Source organism: Malus domestica, chromosome 14 (assembly GCF_042453785.1).
Source record: "Malus domestica chromosome 14, GDT2T_hap1".
Taxonomy (NCBI): domain Eukaryota; kingdom Viridiplantae; phylum Streptophyta; class Magnoliopsida; order Rosales; family Rosaceae; genus Malus; species Malus domestica.
In genome coordinates, this window is record NC_091674.1 from 26,004,247 (window position 1) to 26,022,800 (window position 18,554).

Sequence of the window (18,554 nt, forward strand, 5' to 3'; positions counted from 1 at the left end):
GCAACAACCCTCCTATTAGAGTCATGTTCCTCATTTGTAATAAATCTTTTGTCTGCTTCTTTCATGAATGAAATATATCTTATTCTAATAAGAAAAGAAACTGATCATTGCTTAGTTATGATAATCATTTTTATATTTCTCCAAATGTAATAACTGAAACATTTCCTTTCTTGTCTCTGTATGTGTCTGTATATTTTGTATGTGTGTGTAGTGACTGTTGTCTGAATGAATGAGATTAAAAGATGGGGTGGAATGAGATAGAGAGGAATTGGAGACATCCTCATATCCTTTGATATTATTATTAGATGCAAGGTCATAGTCATTCTTTTTTAGTGTACCTCCCATTTATTACTTTGTTTTTTGCCTTCATTCCTTCTCACATCCACTAAATACTCTACTCTTTGCCTCTTACTCCTAGCCTCTCCCCCCATTACCTTTTGTCACTGCATTTTCAGCTGCTCTCTCTCTCTCTCTCTCTCTCTCTCTCTCTCTCTCTCTCTCTCTCTCTCCAATTAGGGCTTCCTCTTTCAGGTATATCTCTCCTCCAGTAACAAATCTTTGATGCTTTCCCCTTCAATTGGCTAAGGCTAGCTAGCTAGTAAATATATATCTTGGAAGGAGCAAAGAACACATACAGCTAGCTCTTAATTACTTGCAAGAGCTCCACAAGGGAAAGAAAAAAGGTATAAACTTCCCTTTTTATTATTCCTTTCATCAGAAGAAACACATGTAGATCCAGAAAGGTAAACAAGTGTAGCTTGTCCTTTACATGTTAATTATATATATTCTACATAATTCCATACTGTGGTTTCTATTTCTTTTGGAGGGCCTGCAGAACCTGAAGGCTAATTAAAAGGATATATAACTAGATCGATCCTAATTTTGGGTTTAGCTTAAATTAGATCTTAATTTCCAATGTCTTGGACCTTAACTCTAAGATATGTAAACATATACCTATGATGGGTGAGTTTGCACTAGTCAGATCCCAGTTTAACTGATTAATTTGGAAATTAATGATTTATGATATCATATGCTGATGACCTTATATAATTTGCTCACGCATTTCAGTTCTGCTTCTAATTAAGTGGCTGAGTGGATGGTGGGAGGAGAGAGAGAGGGGGTAAAACTAATAATTAGAAAAGACAACAAAATTAAGGAAACATGCAGATGGCCCTGCAGGTGGAGCGATCAAGGCAGCTATCACATGTAAGAAACTAAGAATTAACTAAACTACCTTAATTCTATTATTAAAAAAATGGAAAAGACTAGATGATGAGAGCCAAGAGAAATTAATTGAGAATTTCCAGATTCAAGAGATAGCTGAGTTGCACGAATTAATAGAATATATATATATATATAGAGAGAGAGAGAGAGAGATAGAGAGAGAGTAAACTGAGAAAAGGGAGACGGTGGTGGTGTGGTGGGTTGGATGAGATGGATTTTTTTATTTCTTTCATATTAGTGTTTCATTAAACTCTAGTAAGCACATAGATTATATACACACCTATTTTTGTTGTTGTTCTGATCGTCCTTGATGCATTTAACGGATCAATTATACACAAAAAGGGAAGTTAAAACACAGAAAAATAAAGGAAAATTATATAGTAAACGTTTCAACTGAATTAGATTTCTAATCTAGTTATTATAAACAAAATGTTCACACAAAAATAAGAAAGAATGAAATAAATAGTTTTTGGGCATTAAAATGGAGAAATGTTCAGTAAAATAAAATGCATACATGTTTTTTTTTCATTATCCTACGAAATAAGGGTGTACGGTGTTAATTGTTTAGAGATTAGCTTTGGTGTGCAGTGAAATATTTTAAAATGGCATCCTCCAGCTCCTCCTATAACTCTCCATGCGCTGCCTGCAAGTTCTTGAGAAGGAAATGCATGCCGGGCTGCATTTTTGCACCGTATTTCCCACCAGAGGAGCCCCAAAAATTTGCAAACGTCCACAAGATCTTCGGGGCTAGCAATGTCACCAAACTTCTTAACGAGCTCCTGCCTCACCAGCGTGAGGACGCCGTGAACTCCCTGGCCTATGAGGCCGAGGCACGTGTCAGGGACCCGGTCTATGGCTGTGTTGGTGCCATTTCTTTCCTCCAAAGACAGGTCCAGAGGCTCCAGAAGGAGCTCGATGCAGCTAATGCTGATCTTATTCACTATGCCTGCAATGAACTCACAACAACTGTGTTGCCTCCTCCTACTACTGCATCAATGGCCGGGACATATTCGGTAATTCAGCCGAATATGGATCCTCAGAGAAGGTTGGTGGTTGATCAACCTCATCATCACCATCAGTACTACCAACAAACTAGTACTACCACAACTAGTAATGCTCCTGGAGTCAGTTTCCCAGTACCTTATCTTCCATGGAATGGAGGAGGAGGAGGAGGAGGAGGTAGTGGTGATGGAGGAGGAGAGGACAGAATGTGATTTGAGATTTGGGGTTTTGAGGTTTGAGACCCTAGCTATAGCTCATCAAAATAATTGACAGAGGTAAATAAAATCCAATTTAGCTAGGGTTTGGTGGTGTCAGTCATGTGTGGTATACTATAGATATATGTTTATAAATTGTTGTAGTAGAACTCAGCAGGGTCTCTATGCCTAGCCTCACGTGTAGTAGTACTGCTACTGTGATCTTCTATATTTATAGCCAAATAGATGGCTTTAGTAGTTTCATTGTTTCCCAAGCATAACTTGGTGGGTTCGTTGCTAGCTGTATACCTGAATTATATATTCTTCTACCTAAATAAGGCTTTGCTTAAATCAATAATATTGGATCATCTAAATATGGCAATTGTGTCATTATAGTAGTGCAACTATACATATATGTGCAGATGCGCATGCCACGCAGGGTTGACATTCTCTGTCACAAATGAAGTGTTTATATGTACTTAATTATAACCAACAATATAAGTTTGTATAAACATTAATTAGTATTGATAATTCTTTTAATAAAACCATTGATGATCATACGGATTAAGGAGGATTATCTTGTGTGTGTGCCTAAGTACATAGATGGGGTTATAAGTATATAGATGGGGTTAGTCCTCTTTTCACCCTATATAGTCTGACCATTGTTTCAGCTGCTCCTTTAATTGCATGTTGTGATGAGGACCACTTTACATGTTTAAATAATTTGAGTAGCTCTCACTCATGCCGCTGGTTTTTCAATATTAAATATAATTAACCTAACTAAGCTAATCATGGTCCTATTTATCTTTTGATCACAAGTTTCATTTCATGGAGTGTGTGTGTGTGTAGCGTGCATGTGGCGAAGCTAGTTGAAAACTTCTTAAAAGCATTAGCCTTTTGGATATTTGAAAGAGGAACAGTGTGAAATTCAACCTTTTGTGCGTGCATATTCCAACTTGTTTGAATTGTAGTGTTTATCATGTAATTGACAGTGTGAATCTGTTCGTCCTCCAAATATTAATTCAATATATTATATATTTTGTATATAGTATAAGTATAGTTGCAGAGATATCTGAAACAGTAGCACGTACAGTCTCTCCCTCATTGGATCCGATACATAAATCACTGTAGTTGTTGTCTTCCAAGTACCAACTGGTACTGACTCTTTCCCTCACTAATCTGCCCCCAAAGATTACCAGACATAACAGTAAAACCTTTGATATAAAAAAGTCTCAACACAGTACTAACATTATCATACCTCTCTCTCTCTCTCTCTCTCTCTCTCTCTCTCTCTCTCTCTCTCTCTCTCTCTCTCCCTCTCTTAATATAATGATTAGGTTAATTACACTAAGCAAATGTCTAATTTTCCAGTAGGAAGCAAAAATCAAAAAATATTTATAAACCCTTCAAAGCTGCTGTTGAAACCCTGCAAAGCAATCAGGTTTTCTTTTCAAAGCAGCAATTGGGGTTACGGTTTAAAACGAATTAACTGACGAAGTCAACGAGCAGCGTATTCTATCCTTTACTCAGTAAATTAAGGGTATGGCAACAATTGATCAACTAGTGCAAAATAAGGCATCATCATATTACGATTAAACTTTCTGAGATTCGACCAAATATTGTATGATATCTGATGGAGAGAGAGAGAAAAAGAGAGAAACATTGATTTGAATTTCCTTATATTCTTGGACTACTACTGTGAAATTCTTTTCATTCCATTCTCTCTCTCTTTCTCTCACATGCATACATTGATATGTTTTTCGTATTCTGTAGCGGCACCAAACTTTCATCATAAAAAACACGCACACCATCTTTTCTGTTTCTCTTCACTTTTCTCAGTCCTCTCTCTTTCCCCCCTCTCTAGAACAAACAAACCCACAAGATTTTACACTCATTAAAATCAAGAAAAGTTAAACGCGTCATCTCTCTCTCTCATACAAAACACACATGTACACGAACAAACACAAACAGAGAGTCTGACTCTGAATGAATGAACCATCTGGAGGTGGGTCAGCAGTGGTTCCAGTGAGAGTCACGTCCATTGTCCTCCAACTATAGTCGTCGCCTCACCTTTTTCTTCCTTGGAAATTTTGGGCCAACCAAATCCAATCTTCTCATCTCAATTCCACATACCCCATATTCAATAATTATTTATACTTCAACAGATGAGTAATTGGCTGGTAACCTGGTAGCCTGGTACCAATATCAAGTTACAATACGTAGCACATTAGAGAAAAACTTGGGTAAAGGTTTTATCAATATCACATGATGAGTGAGTGACTTTGTCCACTGAAATTTCATTATGTTGTAGAAGTAGAAGAAGAAATCAAGTATATTGTATGTCACGTGGTGTTACTAGCTAATTCATATGCGTGCCTGTTATCTTTTAATTAAGCAATGACTTGGACAACTAATCTTTCTATGTGATAGACAAGGAAGTTCTTACACTCAGGTGTTTCTTGACTAGTATACTAGTTTATTGACCAAATTTAGTCAAAAGATCAACAAAAGATCAACTAATATATATCTAACTGTTACCAGCTTCTGAGTTAATTGGTAAAGTAGTCATCAAAACACTTTCTTACCATTTTAAATCATCTCCCAAATAACAGATTTGTAACGTAGGTATGATACTTGATCGATATAGCTACTGTCAACTGTGGGTTGAGAGGACCCCTCCGCTGTGGGGAACAAGTATGGCTTTCTGAAATCGTTGTTTGCCTTTTTTTTATTGGGTTGGAGTTTTTGGGGTGCAATAATTATTAATTCAGAATCCATCAACCCATCAATCTTCTTCTCTGCAAAGACGTGGAAAAGAAGCAAGGTGCTGGTGAAATATGGCAGGAGAGGTTTTTTACTATTAGCTATAAAGGACAAGGAAGACAACAGGACGTGGAGCTCCTATTTTCTGCCCCCACCAAAAATTCTGCATGTTCCTACCTTAATTCATTCGATTCATGAGTTTTACCGAAGAAAATACTGGTACAGTGTTATAAATATGCTCAGCGTATGCATCTTTTAACTTAGGTTGTAACTTCTTTTTCACCTTAAGGACGGCATACACATTACCAAATCTTGAATGTTTTGCGATATATATAAGTTATTGATTAAAGGGATCAAGAATGATTATTAGATTAAGGAGATCGTGAACGATTTCTCTTAGAAGATTATGGAATATCAGAAGTTTGAAAGAAACTCTCAACTTTTAATGAATAATGATGATAAGATCATTAAAATACGACAATGTTGTTTAAATAGTCATAATAATATGAGAAATTCCAAGACCTTCAAAGAATTCCAAAGTTAAAAGGAAAAATTTAAAAGCTAATTTTGACCTATTAAACGTAACTAAAACCTAAAAATCCATCTCATATTGTAGTAATACAACGAGTTGGAATTGTCTTGTCTTAACCTCAAAAAGATATCATCGGCTAGAAACGGATACCAATACTCAAAATATAATATTCCCGGCCCGTACAATCACTGTTAGCGTCAAAATTTGCCATGTCAATATCGATTTCTAGAGTCATAAAACAAAATGAGCTTGCCTTTGATCAACAATTATTAATAGGGTTCGGATTGGTGAACACTTTTTTTTTTACAACACTTTGTACTGCTTATTTCGCAATTTCTTTTTAAAGATCCGCCTATATTTCAGTTTAACATTTATAGATTATTTTTATAAAAAATTAGACAAATTAAAAACCAATTAGACATTCATTTGTATTGCCAAAAAATGGATAAATACAATTTTGTAATGAAACATTATAATGACTATCATTCAATCTAAAGGTAATATGATTTCAAATTTAAACGATTTTTGGTACACATAATTTTTAAGAGAATACTTAAAAGATAGACGATTGGGTCAATGAAATACATTACAAAAAACAAAATGTATATCAAAAATTGTGTGTTACCCATCCTAACCCTTATTATTGAATATATGACTGCCATACACGAAAACAGTGAATTATATTTCATTTCCGTTGTCAACTCATCATCTTCATTGGCACTTCTCTATTCACAAAATGTTCAATGCTTACTTCTTTTTTCCATTTTAATCAGAAAAATGCCATTAGTAAAATGCAATAAATAAAGGTAGAAAAATGCCATTAAGTGAGTCAAGCTTCACTTTTGATCATGAAAGGGTGGCCCATGCAAATAATCATAGCCAATCCTATTTTCCATGCTCAATTATCCAGGTAGCCACTGTACCTAGCCATATGAACATGATGGAGAAGCTCAAAATCAAATATTATTGTAAAGATATATAGCGGCGTTTTCCAGAGGCCGACATGCATATTTGCATGAGAACTTTAACATAAAACTCAAAATAATGTTTACTTTAACGAAAAATCATATTTTTACACTAAAAAATCAATTCTAGTACTATTCATTTTACCCTTTATTTTATTCTTATAGTTAAAAATCAAAATTTTCAAACTCTTTTAATTAATTTTCCTTATTTGCATCCTATTAAAAAAAAACACAAGAAACAAGAAAAAAAATATATATATATTTGCATGCTTACCCTTTCTTTCACTTTTTCAGTTAAAGCAGTTGATCCAACACATATAATTAATTTCTGTGGTCTTACCTAATTTTTCAAACTTATATCAGCAGCAATCAACTGGTTTGAATCTCACTTTTTCTAAATTTTCCACTAATTAAGCAATTATATGGAATGCTTTTGTCGACAGAACCATATTCAATATTGCTTCTGGAAATAACGCAGCTAGCATATCTATCAGGGATAGAAATCTTTTTAAATTCCAAAAATTAAACAAAAAAGAAAAAACCAAAGGAAAAGTAAAGAAATAAGAACTAAGAGACGTGAGACCCAAATGCAGTTAACATAATATCACAATTTCCTAGTTGATATATGGGATGCTTGGTTTTTACCCATGCATCTCGAGTTTGAAACTTCTTACTCTTCTAAATTATTAAAAAAGTTTCAAACTATCTTCCATCTCCATAATAAAAAAAATGGTAATCATACACATATTTAGAGTCGCTAGTGCATCATGGCCTGAATCTAATGGATAATATATAACTACGATTTTTAAGAATTTAAAAAAAAATTAATCTACTAACTTTTCTAGCTAAAATAAATAAAATTGATCATGGAGACACATATATATAGTACTACTCAATCATAGAAGTGTATTTAGGAATTAGGATACATATATCACAACTTCACGACACATGCACGAGTTCTAGAAAAGGTGTGTGTATGTGGCTAACTATTAGATATATGTTAACAATCTACGATAAACTCATATATACTAATAATAAATGCGAATAAATATATTACAGAGAATAAACAAGATGAAATATTATTTAAGCAGAGAAATAGAAGATCGAGGCTTGCGTACCACAATGTTCTTGAAACAGAAATTTTGTCCCTACTCAGTGCTTGTAGTTATACAGATGTCTGCTTCACCAGGATTCAACAATCTAAGTTAGAATTCTAGCACCAGAAAACTAGACTTCTGGCGAATTTGTTTGTCGTACTCTTAGTATGCTTGGTATATAAGGATTGATGATTTTTTGTGTATTGAATGATATGCACATGCATGTATTTATAGTGAGCATATGTCTATTTGCAACAGACATGTTTTTGGGAGGCGACTGTTCAACGCAAAGGGTGTGTTACTTCATCTGTTTCTCAAATATGTTCATACGCTCTCAGACTTGATCTGAAAGGATGAGTCTTTTCATAAAAAAAATTAATTAAATTCGAAATTAATTACACCCCAAAGCCCAATCCGAAGGGTGAGTCCAATTCTATTCTCCAAAGTTCATCCCTCCAATCACTTTTCATAAGGGACAAAGCCTTATAAAGTGAGGAAACTTTGTGGTGGTGAGCAATGTGGGACAATGAAATTCTACTCAAAATTTCCAACAATACCCCACATTTAAGTTAAAATTTCATTCAAACACCACCAATTTACATATAACAAAATTCTACTCAAAATTTCCAACAATAACAACCACTGAATTGCAAGCACATCGATCGATCTTTACATTATTCCCTGCAATGCTGGTGTTTATTTTATATGAATATTATAGGATGAAAAGTGTTTCTTGTTTCAGATAACCAATGATGGCAGCCATGATCATGTGGTGGCCTTCAAAGCGATTATAAACAAATAAACACAAGATTGTGGGTTCAAGAAAAATTACACTTTCTTTGGGTACATATTCTGCCCTTGAGCAATCATTTTATCAAGTCAAACTGTAATCTTATGCCTAGATATTACACAAGAATCCCAGCTGATATATCTTCATATCTTAATCAAGAATATAAGTATATATTTCGTTATTCCAAAGTATATAACACATATCAAGTAGTGCTGACCCCTTTATAATTTTATTGTTAATTAAGGGGTATTAGGAATACTAGCTCTAGACTCTAGTCGTACGTTAAGTGTTCCTTTCGAATAGCTATGGATCAAATTTTGACTGGGGAAAGAAACACCATTTGTAATAAAAATTGCATCAATCTAATAATATTTGAATTGTGTAGAGATTTACAAGTTTAATAGGAGATCCAACGTAGTCCATATTCATAATAATAATTAGTAGTTGTGAGAATGTGAGGATAAAGTCTTACATTGGTGAGTGACCAAATCATGTAAGAGCTTATAGAAGTTGGTTGGACCCTATATTGCCAAGTGATTTTATAGTGAAACCTCAATTTTTTTCATGGTATTAGAGCAAGTTGTCATATATGTGAAGCCCAATGACTACACGTGCTCCACATCACCGATTTATGTTTTTCACGTGTTAGGCTTGAAAGTTCGCCACATGTGAGGGGGCGTGTTGAGAATGAATCTCACATTGATGGGAGGAAGAATCATGCATGGATTTACAAGTAAGTTGGTCTACTTCCATCTTACCAATTAATTTTATAATAGAACCTCAACTTTTTCAGTAGCAGTTATTATTCCCATTATAAAAAGAAAACACGGTAATAATTTGAGTGGTACATGAATATATTTTCGATATTAAGGAGAATAATGTGATGCACTTTGTTGTCATCAAAAGGAGAACAATGTATTTTGACATAAAAAAAATAAAAAATAAAAAAAATAAAAACCATGCAAAGGTCAAGGCATGTACTGTGGGCCAAGCAGTATCTGTTTATAGATTCTGCTTAAACTTGGATAATAAGTATATTGCCAAACGTAGCCCACCTACTGACTTGTGTTGAAGTAGGATCCGACCCAAATTGTATTTTCTCCATTGTGTAGCCTTCATAACACAGGAGCGTAACTAAGACATAGCGATGATCTATCAATTCACATTTCAATAGTTGAAGGAGAGATTAAAATCCCAAATTTGTGTGCTTCTAAATTGTTTTTAGGTTTGAACCCAATGCTACCAAACTTCACATATCTATCTGAACCCATTTTTATGTGTTTTCACATTTTTTTTATAAAACAGATCCATCTCATATCGAAATCTAATATGAGATTCGGAAATGAAAAAGAATATGAAGTGTAGGTATTGGATTCTAAGAGATGAGAGAAGGACGACGCTAGCAATGAACAATTTTGTTTTTTTTTTTTCCATTCCAATTCGTGTTTTAGGTTTTAAAACGGAATGCTTTCGATCTGGTTAGACATCAAGATCTAATGACTCATACATCATAATATATTAACATATGAATATTATACTAGGCTTACCATAGTATTTTTTGTCGTTTGAAAATGAGGCTTGTTGATTTTAAATAAAACCAATTTGATGATAATTATCGGATTTTTTTTTCCTTTTTATAAGAGATTAAAAATCATCGGTTATCAGACCATGTTTCGATATTCTTTGCAATTTCACACCAAGCTCAAAAACATGCAAGTTCCAAATGCACACTCTGTACAATTCCAATCCCCAATTTCACACCAGCAAATTGGAGCCTTCATACGTTCCATATTCTTTGGGGGTTAGGATCCTTAAGACACCCGCTTTTTATATATTTGACACGTATTTTATAGGTCTTCTTTGTAATGTATTTTAACGATTCGAATTATTATGTTTTAGTATATCATTCATAGATCATCCTTGCAAAAATTAGACAAATTCAAAACCATTAGACATTCATTTATAGTGAAAAAATATATACAAATATGGTTCTACGAAGAAACACTAAATTTAATCTGACAATCATATGATTTTAGATTCAAGTGATTTTTGGTAGACATGATCTTTGAAGTAAGACATAAAATATAAACAGTTGGATCGTTGAAGTACACTGCGGAGTAGGTCCATACAAACGTGTGTCAAAATGTATGTCAAAAGCGTGTGTCCCCGAATCCTGATCATTTTCTAAAAGACTTGAATTATTTATTTTTTTAAATAATAAGCATTAAAATGTAAATATACCTAAAGTAGCAAACCTAAAGACATCAACAACCTATCAAGGCATCAATGCATCATAATGTGAATAAAATTTGGTTAGACAAACTATGTAATTCATACCACCTCTTCCAGACCCTGCGTAAAGCGGGAGCCTTGTGCACTGGGTACGACCTTTTTTGGTCTTACTCAATCTCTGATTTTTATGAAATGTAAAATCTATCTAATTAGGAAACTTAACCGAAGTTTTTCTCTGTAATATAACACCATTTGCATGTCATTAAAAGTTAATTAAGTATGAGCACTAACTGAATTTAACTTGATTACTATGCTTACCATTGTTGAAAATAGAAACCAATCGGTTCATCAAACCCTATTAGATTTGGGTGTTCTTGCCAAAAACGCACATTACCATTTGCACCAGACCACATTATCCATCCTTCACAAATTAAAATTCTAAAACGCAGAAACCAACGAAAGATTGATGAGGTATCACCAAACACTCCAGCTCCTCTCTCACCATGCAAACCCTCACTCTCCATGCATTCAACAAGTGTCCCCCACTCCCTCCACGTGCCCCTCCCCCCCCCCCCCCCCCCAACCGATGTCTTTCTCTTCCTTTAAAATCCAAACCCTCCTCCTCATCTTCCTCTCAGTCTCTCATTTCACATCCTCCACTGATCAACCAAACCCAGCAAACCCTAGCTCTCTCAATATCTCATAACAATGGCTGATCAGAACTACCGCCAGCAGCAACCACAGCACCAAGGTTACCAAAGTCACATCCAGTTCGACAACCCACAACACCAAGGTTACCAAACTCACTACCAGTATGACCAACAACAACGCTACCCCTTCGAAGTCGGGAAAAGCTTCCGTCCTCAAAATGGCTCCTCAGCTTCAAATTTTTTGGCAATTGCCACCCTGGTTCCAGTAGGGGGAACTCTGCTCTTGCTTGCAGGGCTCACACTGGCCGGGACCATCATTGGGCTGGCAGTGACCACCCCGCTTTTTGTTATCTTTAGCCCGGTTTTGGTCCCGGCTGTTGTGGTCATATTTCTGTCTGTGACGGGGATATTGACTTCGGGGGCTTTCGGGGTCACGGCCCTATCGTCTTTCTCTTGGTTAGCCCATTATTTGAGCCGGTCTCGTCTGCCCCAGACGATGGGCCAAAAGGTGCAGGAGACCACAGGATATTTGGGCCAGAAGGTGCAGGAGACGGCGGGCTACTTGGGCCAGAAGGTGGAAGAGACGGGAGACTTTGTGGGCCATAAGATGCAGGAGACTGGAGGTCAGGTGGGCCAGATGACTAAGGATGTGGGCGAGACTATCCAGCAAGGCCGAGGAAGTTGAAATGACCCAGGAAGGTTGTAGGGATCAAATAAACAAAGAACTGGCAGGGGAAAAGAAGGCGGCCGGAGCCGCGACGGTGTTTATGTTACAGTCAGGACATGAAGATGGAGAGTTGATCATGCATATATATTTATGTATATGGGCCTCAATGGCTAGTGTCTCTCTCTGTTTTGTATGTGTTTATCTTTTGGTGTTTGTGTTTGTATGTGTTTATCTTTTTGGTGCTTGTGTTACCTCAGTACCGGTATGTACTAACCGTTTGGAGTCGATGGTTGTAGTTCTATGGATTTATGATGTAATAAATGGCTGTGCTTTTTTTTTTTTTTCAGCGCTTGGTTCTTTTATTTTGGTTGGATTATGAATTTCCAATTCTTCCTTGTCACTTGCTAAATTTTAGTGTTGGATTTTGAAGCAACGAATTTTCGGCTTGAATCCCAAGTCATGTTTGGTGATGTTAACATTACTCACGCTAATCAAAATAATTCAGTCATCACATAATTTAGTTTAAACATTTGCTCTCTTGCATTACTTAATATTTTAACATTTATCCTAATATTCTCGATATAAAATAAAATAAAAATAAATAAAAAAACAGTTATCCTAATATAAACAAGGAAGAGCCATTTAGTAATGTATAGTGGTATTTTTCTTTACTTAAATAGTCTTAGATTCGATTTTTGTCAAAAACGTATTTGAATCACGTTGGTGCTAATTCTTTTTGCACTATAGTATTGCTAGCCATTGTGAGGCTTATCGGTCTTCTTTTAATGTAGATAATATCGTTTGTTCTTCTTTTAATGTAGATAATATCATTTGTTAGAGAAAAAAATTATATATATATATATATATATATATATATAACAAAGAAGAAAATGAACGAGGACAAATAATAAGAGAGCAGAAGCATGATCGCCTACAAACTTCCATGTAAACCCAGCCTGCTTTATTATTTTTTTTCAGACCGATTAAACAAAGCACAGAACTTAATCCTCCTTTTTTAATCCCTCATTAATCCCAAGTCTATGCCTTAAGACATTCTTTATCTTCATGACATATCTTAATAATATTTCGTGAGTAAGATTTAGCTCTGAGTACTTATCAAACAAACATTAAGATGCTGCCAATCCTCAGACTGCAGCCTATCATCATTTGAACACTTGTTCAAGTTTACAGTTCTTTAGATTATTAATGGTTTTTATTACCTAATATCTTTGGAACTTTTCTGTTGGAAGTGCTTGTTATAAAATACTTTTAAGGTGTGAGGTCATTTTGAAAAGGAGACACACCACGTTTGATTTTTTTTTTTTTGTTTTTTTTTGTTTTTCATTACTATCTAAACAATTAAAAATTTAGCAATTCAAAGTCATTTTTGTTTTCGGTAAAAATCCGCGCAAAAAATATAATTGGTCTGTGGAGTGGTCGGATTGCCTTTCGAAGTTGGCCTCCCACCTGCTACACTGCTACGTGGTAGTAATGCAAAGAAACTCAAAATTGTTTTTTTGTTTTTCTTTTATGAGAGCGATGTTTTACACTAATTTATTTAATAAAAAATTAAATTTTAATCCTTAAATAAGATGAAGTTTAGAAAAATGTCTTATACAAAATTAAAAATTGATTTTAATCCCTAAATTCTATTTAATGTCATCATATGTAATCAATTTCTCTCTTTTTATTTATAATTTTATGGTGTTCATATATTAAATTTTATGAAAATATTATAAATTTTAATTAAATTTTATGAAAATATTATAAATTTTAATTCTCATTATGGTAAGTATCTTATATAAGAAAATATTTTAGTAGAGATTTTTCGGTACACTTATGTTTTTGCATATTTTCTTATGTGCCACTAATTTATTACAATATATTTAGGTATGGACATTTCGGTACACTAATTTGGTAAAATATATTATGATATATACGTGTGAACACGGAAAATTCGTGAAACGAAAGAGACAAGAACAACGTGCACAAACAAATATTTGTATTTGATAGTTTTGGGTTACAATCTCTCTCTATATTGATCCTCTGATTCGATCTCCGTAAGGTGTTGATTGGTGGATGTGCGATTGATCCAAAGGGTCGTTGGGCTTGATCTAAGGATGAACGTTCTTCAAGGGCCGTGGACTTGATCTTGAAGGTGGACTTGAGCGGATCTTCAAATGGGCTTTTGGGCTTGATCTTTGAAGAACAGTGATGAACGGATCTCCAAGGGCTTTTGGGCTTGATCTTGAATAACAGTGATGAACGGATCTTCAAGGGCTTTTGGGCTTGATCTTGAAGAACAGTTGGATGTGTGGATTTGTCGACGTTGTTGATCCAAAAGGCCGTTGGGGCTTGATCTTGGATGAACGGATGATGAACGATGGTGCTTTCTTCAAGGGCCGTCGGGGCTTGATCTTGAATTGGTGGATGGTTGATCCAAGGGCCGTCGGGGCTTGATCTTGGAAGAACGATGAACGAAGAACGAAGAACACTTTCTTCAAGGGCCGTCGAGGCTTGATCTTGAATTGGTGGATGATTGTTGATCCAAAGGGCCGTTGGGGTTTGATCTTGGAAGAACGATGAACGAAGAACGAAGAAGGCTTTCTTGATTCTTCGGGAACCTGGATGCTTGAGAGCTTCGGAGTTTCAGAGCTTCAGAGCTTCAAGGTGTAATATCAATTCCTTCTTTTTCTTTCAAATGAATGAAATGGGCTTGTATTTATAGAATTTTCCAAGACCTAATTTTGAATATAATATCCCAGATGAAATAAGTCGTTTCTGCCAGGTGTTGACACGTGTCCTATTTGATGACTTTTCCAACTCATTTCAATTTTCGTTGAGTCACACGCAACGTGTAAAATTTATGTAATACATGAGCGTTGACACTTTGATTTATCGGTCAACATTTATTTACGAAATTTCGATGTCTACAATACGTTTAGGTACACTAATTAGAGGAAGTTAAATAAAATTAATGAATTAAAATGTGTATAATAATAAAATTAAAATTTAATGTAATGACATTAAATAAGATATCTATTTGTATTTTATAATATGAATTTGAATTAAGCACACATTAAAGGACTAAAATCAATATTCAATCTAACACCAGGTTTTTATTAAATTTTAATCTTCTTCAAGAATGAAAGTTGAAAAACCCCTTTATTTAAACGACGAGAAGGAAAATTTAAACTTTAGGTGACTGAATCGACTTCACATCTCATTTAAAATTGACCTCAAACTTAGTATAAAATGACAAAGCATGTAAAGCCAAAACCAGAAGCTATTCTTACTCACCTCATTTCCAATGCCAAAGATCATTATTTCAGCATGGAAATGGCTCCTTCAAACCAAAAGTTCCATTTTTTCTCAATTCTCGTTACCACTTTGTTCTACACAAATGTTCTCTCAGACAACACTACAGGATTAAGTTCACTCCATTTGTACCCTCTTACTTGCTCTACTTCTCACCACACCCAGACCTGCAATTCCTCTCTATACCACATCTCAAAAGGCAACAGAGGAAATAGCCACCATTTACTCAGTAAACCCATCCAACATCCACCCAATTGTTCATGACAACCAACACCCACAAGACTATCTTGTTTCTGTTCCTTGCACTTGCAAGGATATAAAGGGCACCCAAATTTACCTCTATGATACAAATTACCTAGTTAAAGAAGGAGACACTGTTGGAAATGTGGTAAGTGAGTTTTACAGTGGGCAAGCAGTGAAAATTGGGGGAGAGGAGCAGCTATTTACTGTGGGAAACATGACTACTTTTCACCTTGTTTGTGGGTGTGTAGAGAAAAAATCACAGGAGGTTGTGACATACACAGTTCAAGATCATGACACTTTATCAGATATTGAAAAACTTCTATCTGCATATGAGAGTGAGATTCAGAATTTGAACAAAAACTTCACTCAATCCCCTAATTTTATAGATGTTGGGTGGGTTTTGTTTGTGCCAATGGAGCTCAATGGACTTCAAGTCCAGCAGCAAGGTAGTGCCTCTTTTTTTGCTTCAAAATCGTAACGAAATTGCTATTGACACACCAAAATAGTCATACTGACTCTTTGTTCTTCGATATTTCTGTTAGGGGGAAGTGCATGATGACTATTTTGAAGTGTCAATTACAACTTCTTATCATAAATGCTCATTTTCTTTAAATGAAGTACGATAAATTGACCAATTTTCTCGGTCGAACCAGGGAAGACACTCAGTTTGGCTGCAATTATAGGCATAGTGTCAGCTGTTGGGTTTCTTTTGGGGGCCACATTCTTCATATTTCTTCTCATAAGATACAGAAAAGGTAAGAACACAGAAGAAGAAGAAGAAGAGCAAGAAGAAGATGTGAACCCAAATGCCAAAAAGGGCTTTTCAATGAAGCAACAGTTTTTCAAAAGGCAAATGGAAGGTAAGACAATTAAGTTAACTCAACTTCATCAGAAAACAATTTTATTGGGTTCACTCATATCAATTTCTAGATTAACTAACATATTAGCATAAGAATGTGACACAATATTTGTGCTTGCTACAGAAACTTTTGAGAATGAAAGGCCAGTTATATATACGATGGAGGAAATCGAGCAGGCTACAGGCAACTTTGACAACACCAGGAAGATTGGAGAGGGCGGATATGGCAGTGTTTATTACGGTGTATTAGGAGAACTGGAGGTAGCAATTAAGAAGATGAGATCTAGCAGAACAAAGGAGTTCTTTGCTGAGCTCAAGGTTTTATGCAAGATCCATCATAACAATGTGGTAAGAAAAAGAAAAAAGTAAGTAAAAGATTTTGGTCCCATTTGGGACTACTTCCGTAGGATGCACTTTTGGAAAGAAAAAAAAAATGATTGTGAGTAGAAGTGCTTCCTAGGGGCTTCTCCAAAAGTGGTTCTAACTCCGAAGCACTTTTAAGTTTTTCTACCAAACATAGTCAGAAACGCTATTAACCATTTCAAAAAAATTTGTAAATGGAAAAGTAACCGAATCTTTATTCTTAGGTAGAACTGCTGGGATATGCTAGTGGAAGTGAGCATCTGTGTTTGGTATATGAGTTTCTTCAGAATCGATCCCTCAATGATCATCTCCATGATCCATTGCTGAAAGGAAACCAACCGCTTTCATGGACAGCAAGAGCACAGATAGCACTGGATACTGCAAGAGGAATTGAGTACATTCATGATCACACGAAGAAGCGCTATGTTCACCGTGACATAAAAACGAGCAACATTTTACTTGATCAGGGACTCAGAGCAAAGGTAGCAGATTTTGGCCTGGCAAGGTTAGTAGAACGGTCGAATGAAGAAGATATTTTAGCAACACGCTTGGTTGGGACACCCGGTTACATTCCTCCAGAGTAAGTAATGCAGACATTAGGGTTGTAATTTTAATTATGTACTTGTCAAGGAAAATAAAACTTCAATTAGTGGTAATTAAATTTATGAACTACCCTAAATCCACTACTTTTTTTCTCTGCAAGATCTGTGCGTGAGCTGCAAATGACATCAAAAACTGATGTTTATGCATTCGGAGTGGTCGTAGCAGAGCTAATAACCGGTCAGCGTGCAATTTTTTGTGACAACCGAGAACCGAAAAGGATGAAGTCACTCATCTCCGTTGTAAGTCAGCTAATTAAATTCTTAATCAAATAACCAATCTTTGTTCCAAGTGACTCGGAATTAGCAACATTTTTCTGCTTTTTATGCAGATATACGCAGTTTTCAAAGAAAAAGATCCAGAAGCTGCTTTGGAAGCTCAAATAGATGGTAACATGAAAGGAAGTTACCCTATGGAAGAAGTCTACAAGGTTTGTGCAACAGAAAAAAGAAAACTAAAAACTTATAACATAATAGTTAACAAACAGACTCCAAGTTTATGATACGTTTATTGTATATGTCAGATGGCGGAAATAGCGTTGAGGTGTGCAAGTGAAGATCCAGTAAATAGACCAGAGATGAAAGACATTGTGCAAACACTCTCCCAAATATTGACGTCCTCAATTGAATGGGAAGCATTGCTTGGAGGGAAGAGCCAGGTCTTCAGTGGCTTACTCATGAGTGGAAGATAATACTTGAAGGTCAAGTAAAAATTGACTATTTGAGCAAAGGAGGTGTACAAGTGTCTAAAGGTCGTTCATGTTCAAACATGCCAAAATCTTCAATTGATATGTTGAAAGTATCGTTCTTTTTTTCAGCGGTCCAAGGAAAACTGAAATACTAACATCACGTCCAGTTTAACAAAAATGTAATACTTGTCTCTTACTTATATGTCAATCACAATTTGACATTTATGCATAAAATTTTATTTTTTATGAATAATTTTTGCATAAGTGCCAAAACAGTGATTTGTTGGAAGAGAAAACAACTCGTTCTAGAGAATGAGCCGAGCAGTGTTCTTATTAGCATCCAGAAATGAAAACTTCAAATTAGAAA

General features: G+C 35.3%; 2 protein-coding genes and 1 long non-coding RNA gene across 3 annotated transcripts; all 3 read left to right on the forward strand.

The window, feature by feature from the left end:
• Positions 1–331: 331 nt before the first annotated feature.
• LOC114820969 (uncharacterized) lies at positions 332–2,794 on the forward strand. The gene is made up of 2 exons (XR_011575207.1): positions 332–683; positions 1,800–2,794. It is a non-coding gene; the product is annotated as an uncharacterized lncRNA (long non-coding RNA).
• Positions 2,795–11,507: 8,713 nt separating this feature from the next.
• Positions 11,508–12,134, forward strand: LOC114820968 (oleosin H2-like). The gene has a single exon (XM_029092392.2). The coding sequence runs from the start codon at positions 11,508–11,510 to the stop codon at positions 12,132–12,134; it is 627 nt and encodes a 208-aa protein (XP_028948225.1).
• A 3,430-nt stretch (positions 12,135–15,564) lies between these two features.
• On the forward strand, positions 15,565–18,553 carry LOC103455300 (lysM domain receptor-like kinase 3). The gene is made up of 7 exons (XM_070812307.1): positions 15,565–16,123; positions 16,331–16,537; positions 16,661–16,884; positions 17,124–17,479; positions 17,603–17,741; positions 17,831–17,929; positions 18,023–18,553. Exons 1-7 carry the CDS (start codon positions 15,892–15,894, stop codon positions 18,188–18,190), a joined length of 1,425 nt encoding a protein of 474 aa, XP_070668408.1. The 5' UTR covers positions 15,565–15,891; the 3' UTR covers positions 18,191–18,553.
• The last annotated feature ends 1 nt before the right edge of the window (position 18,554 follows it).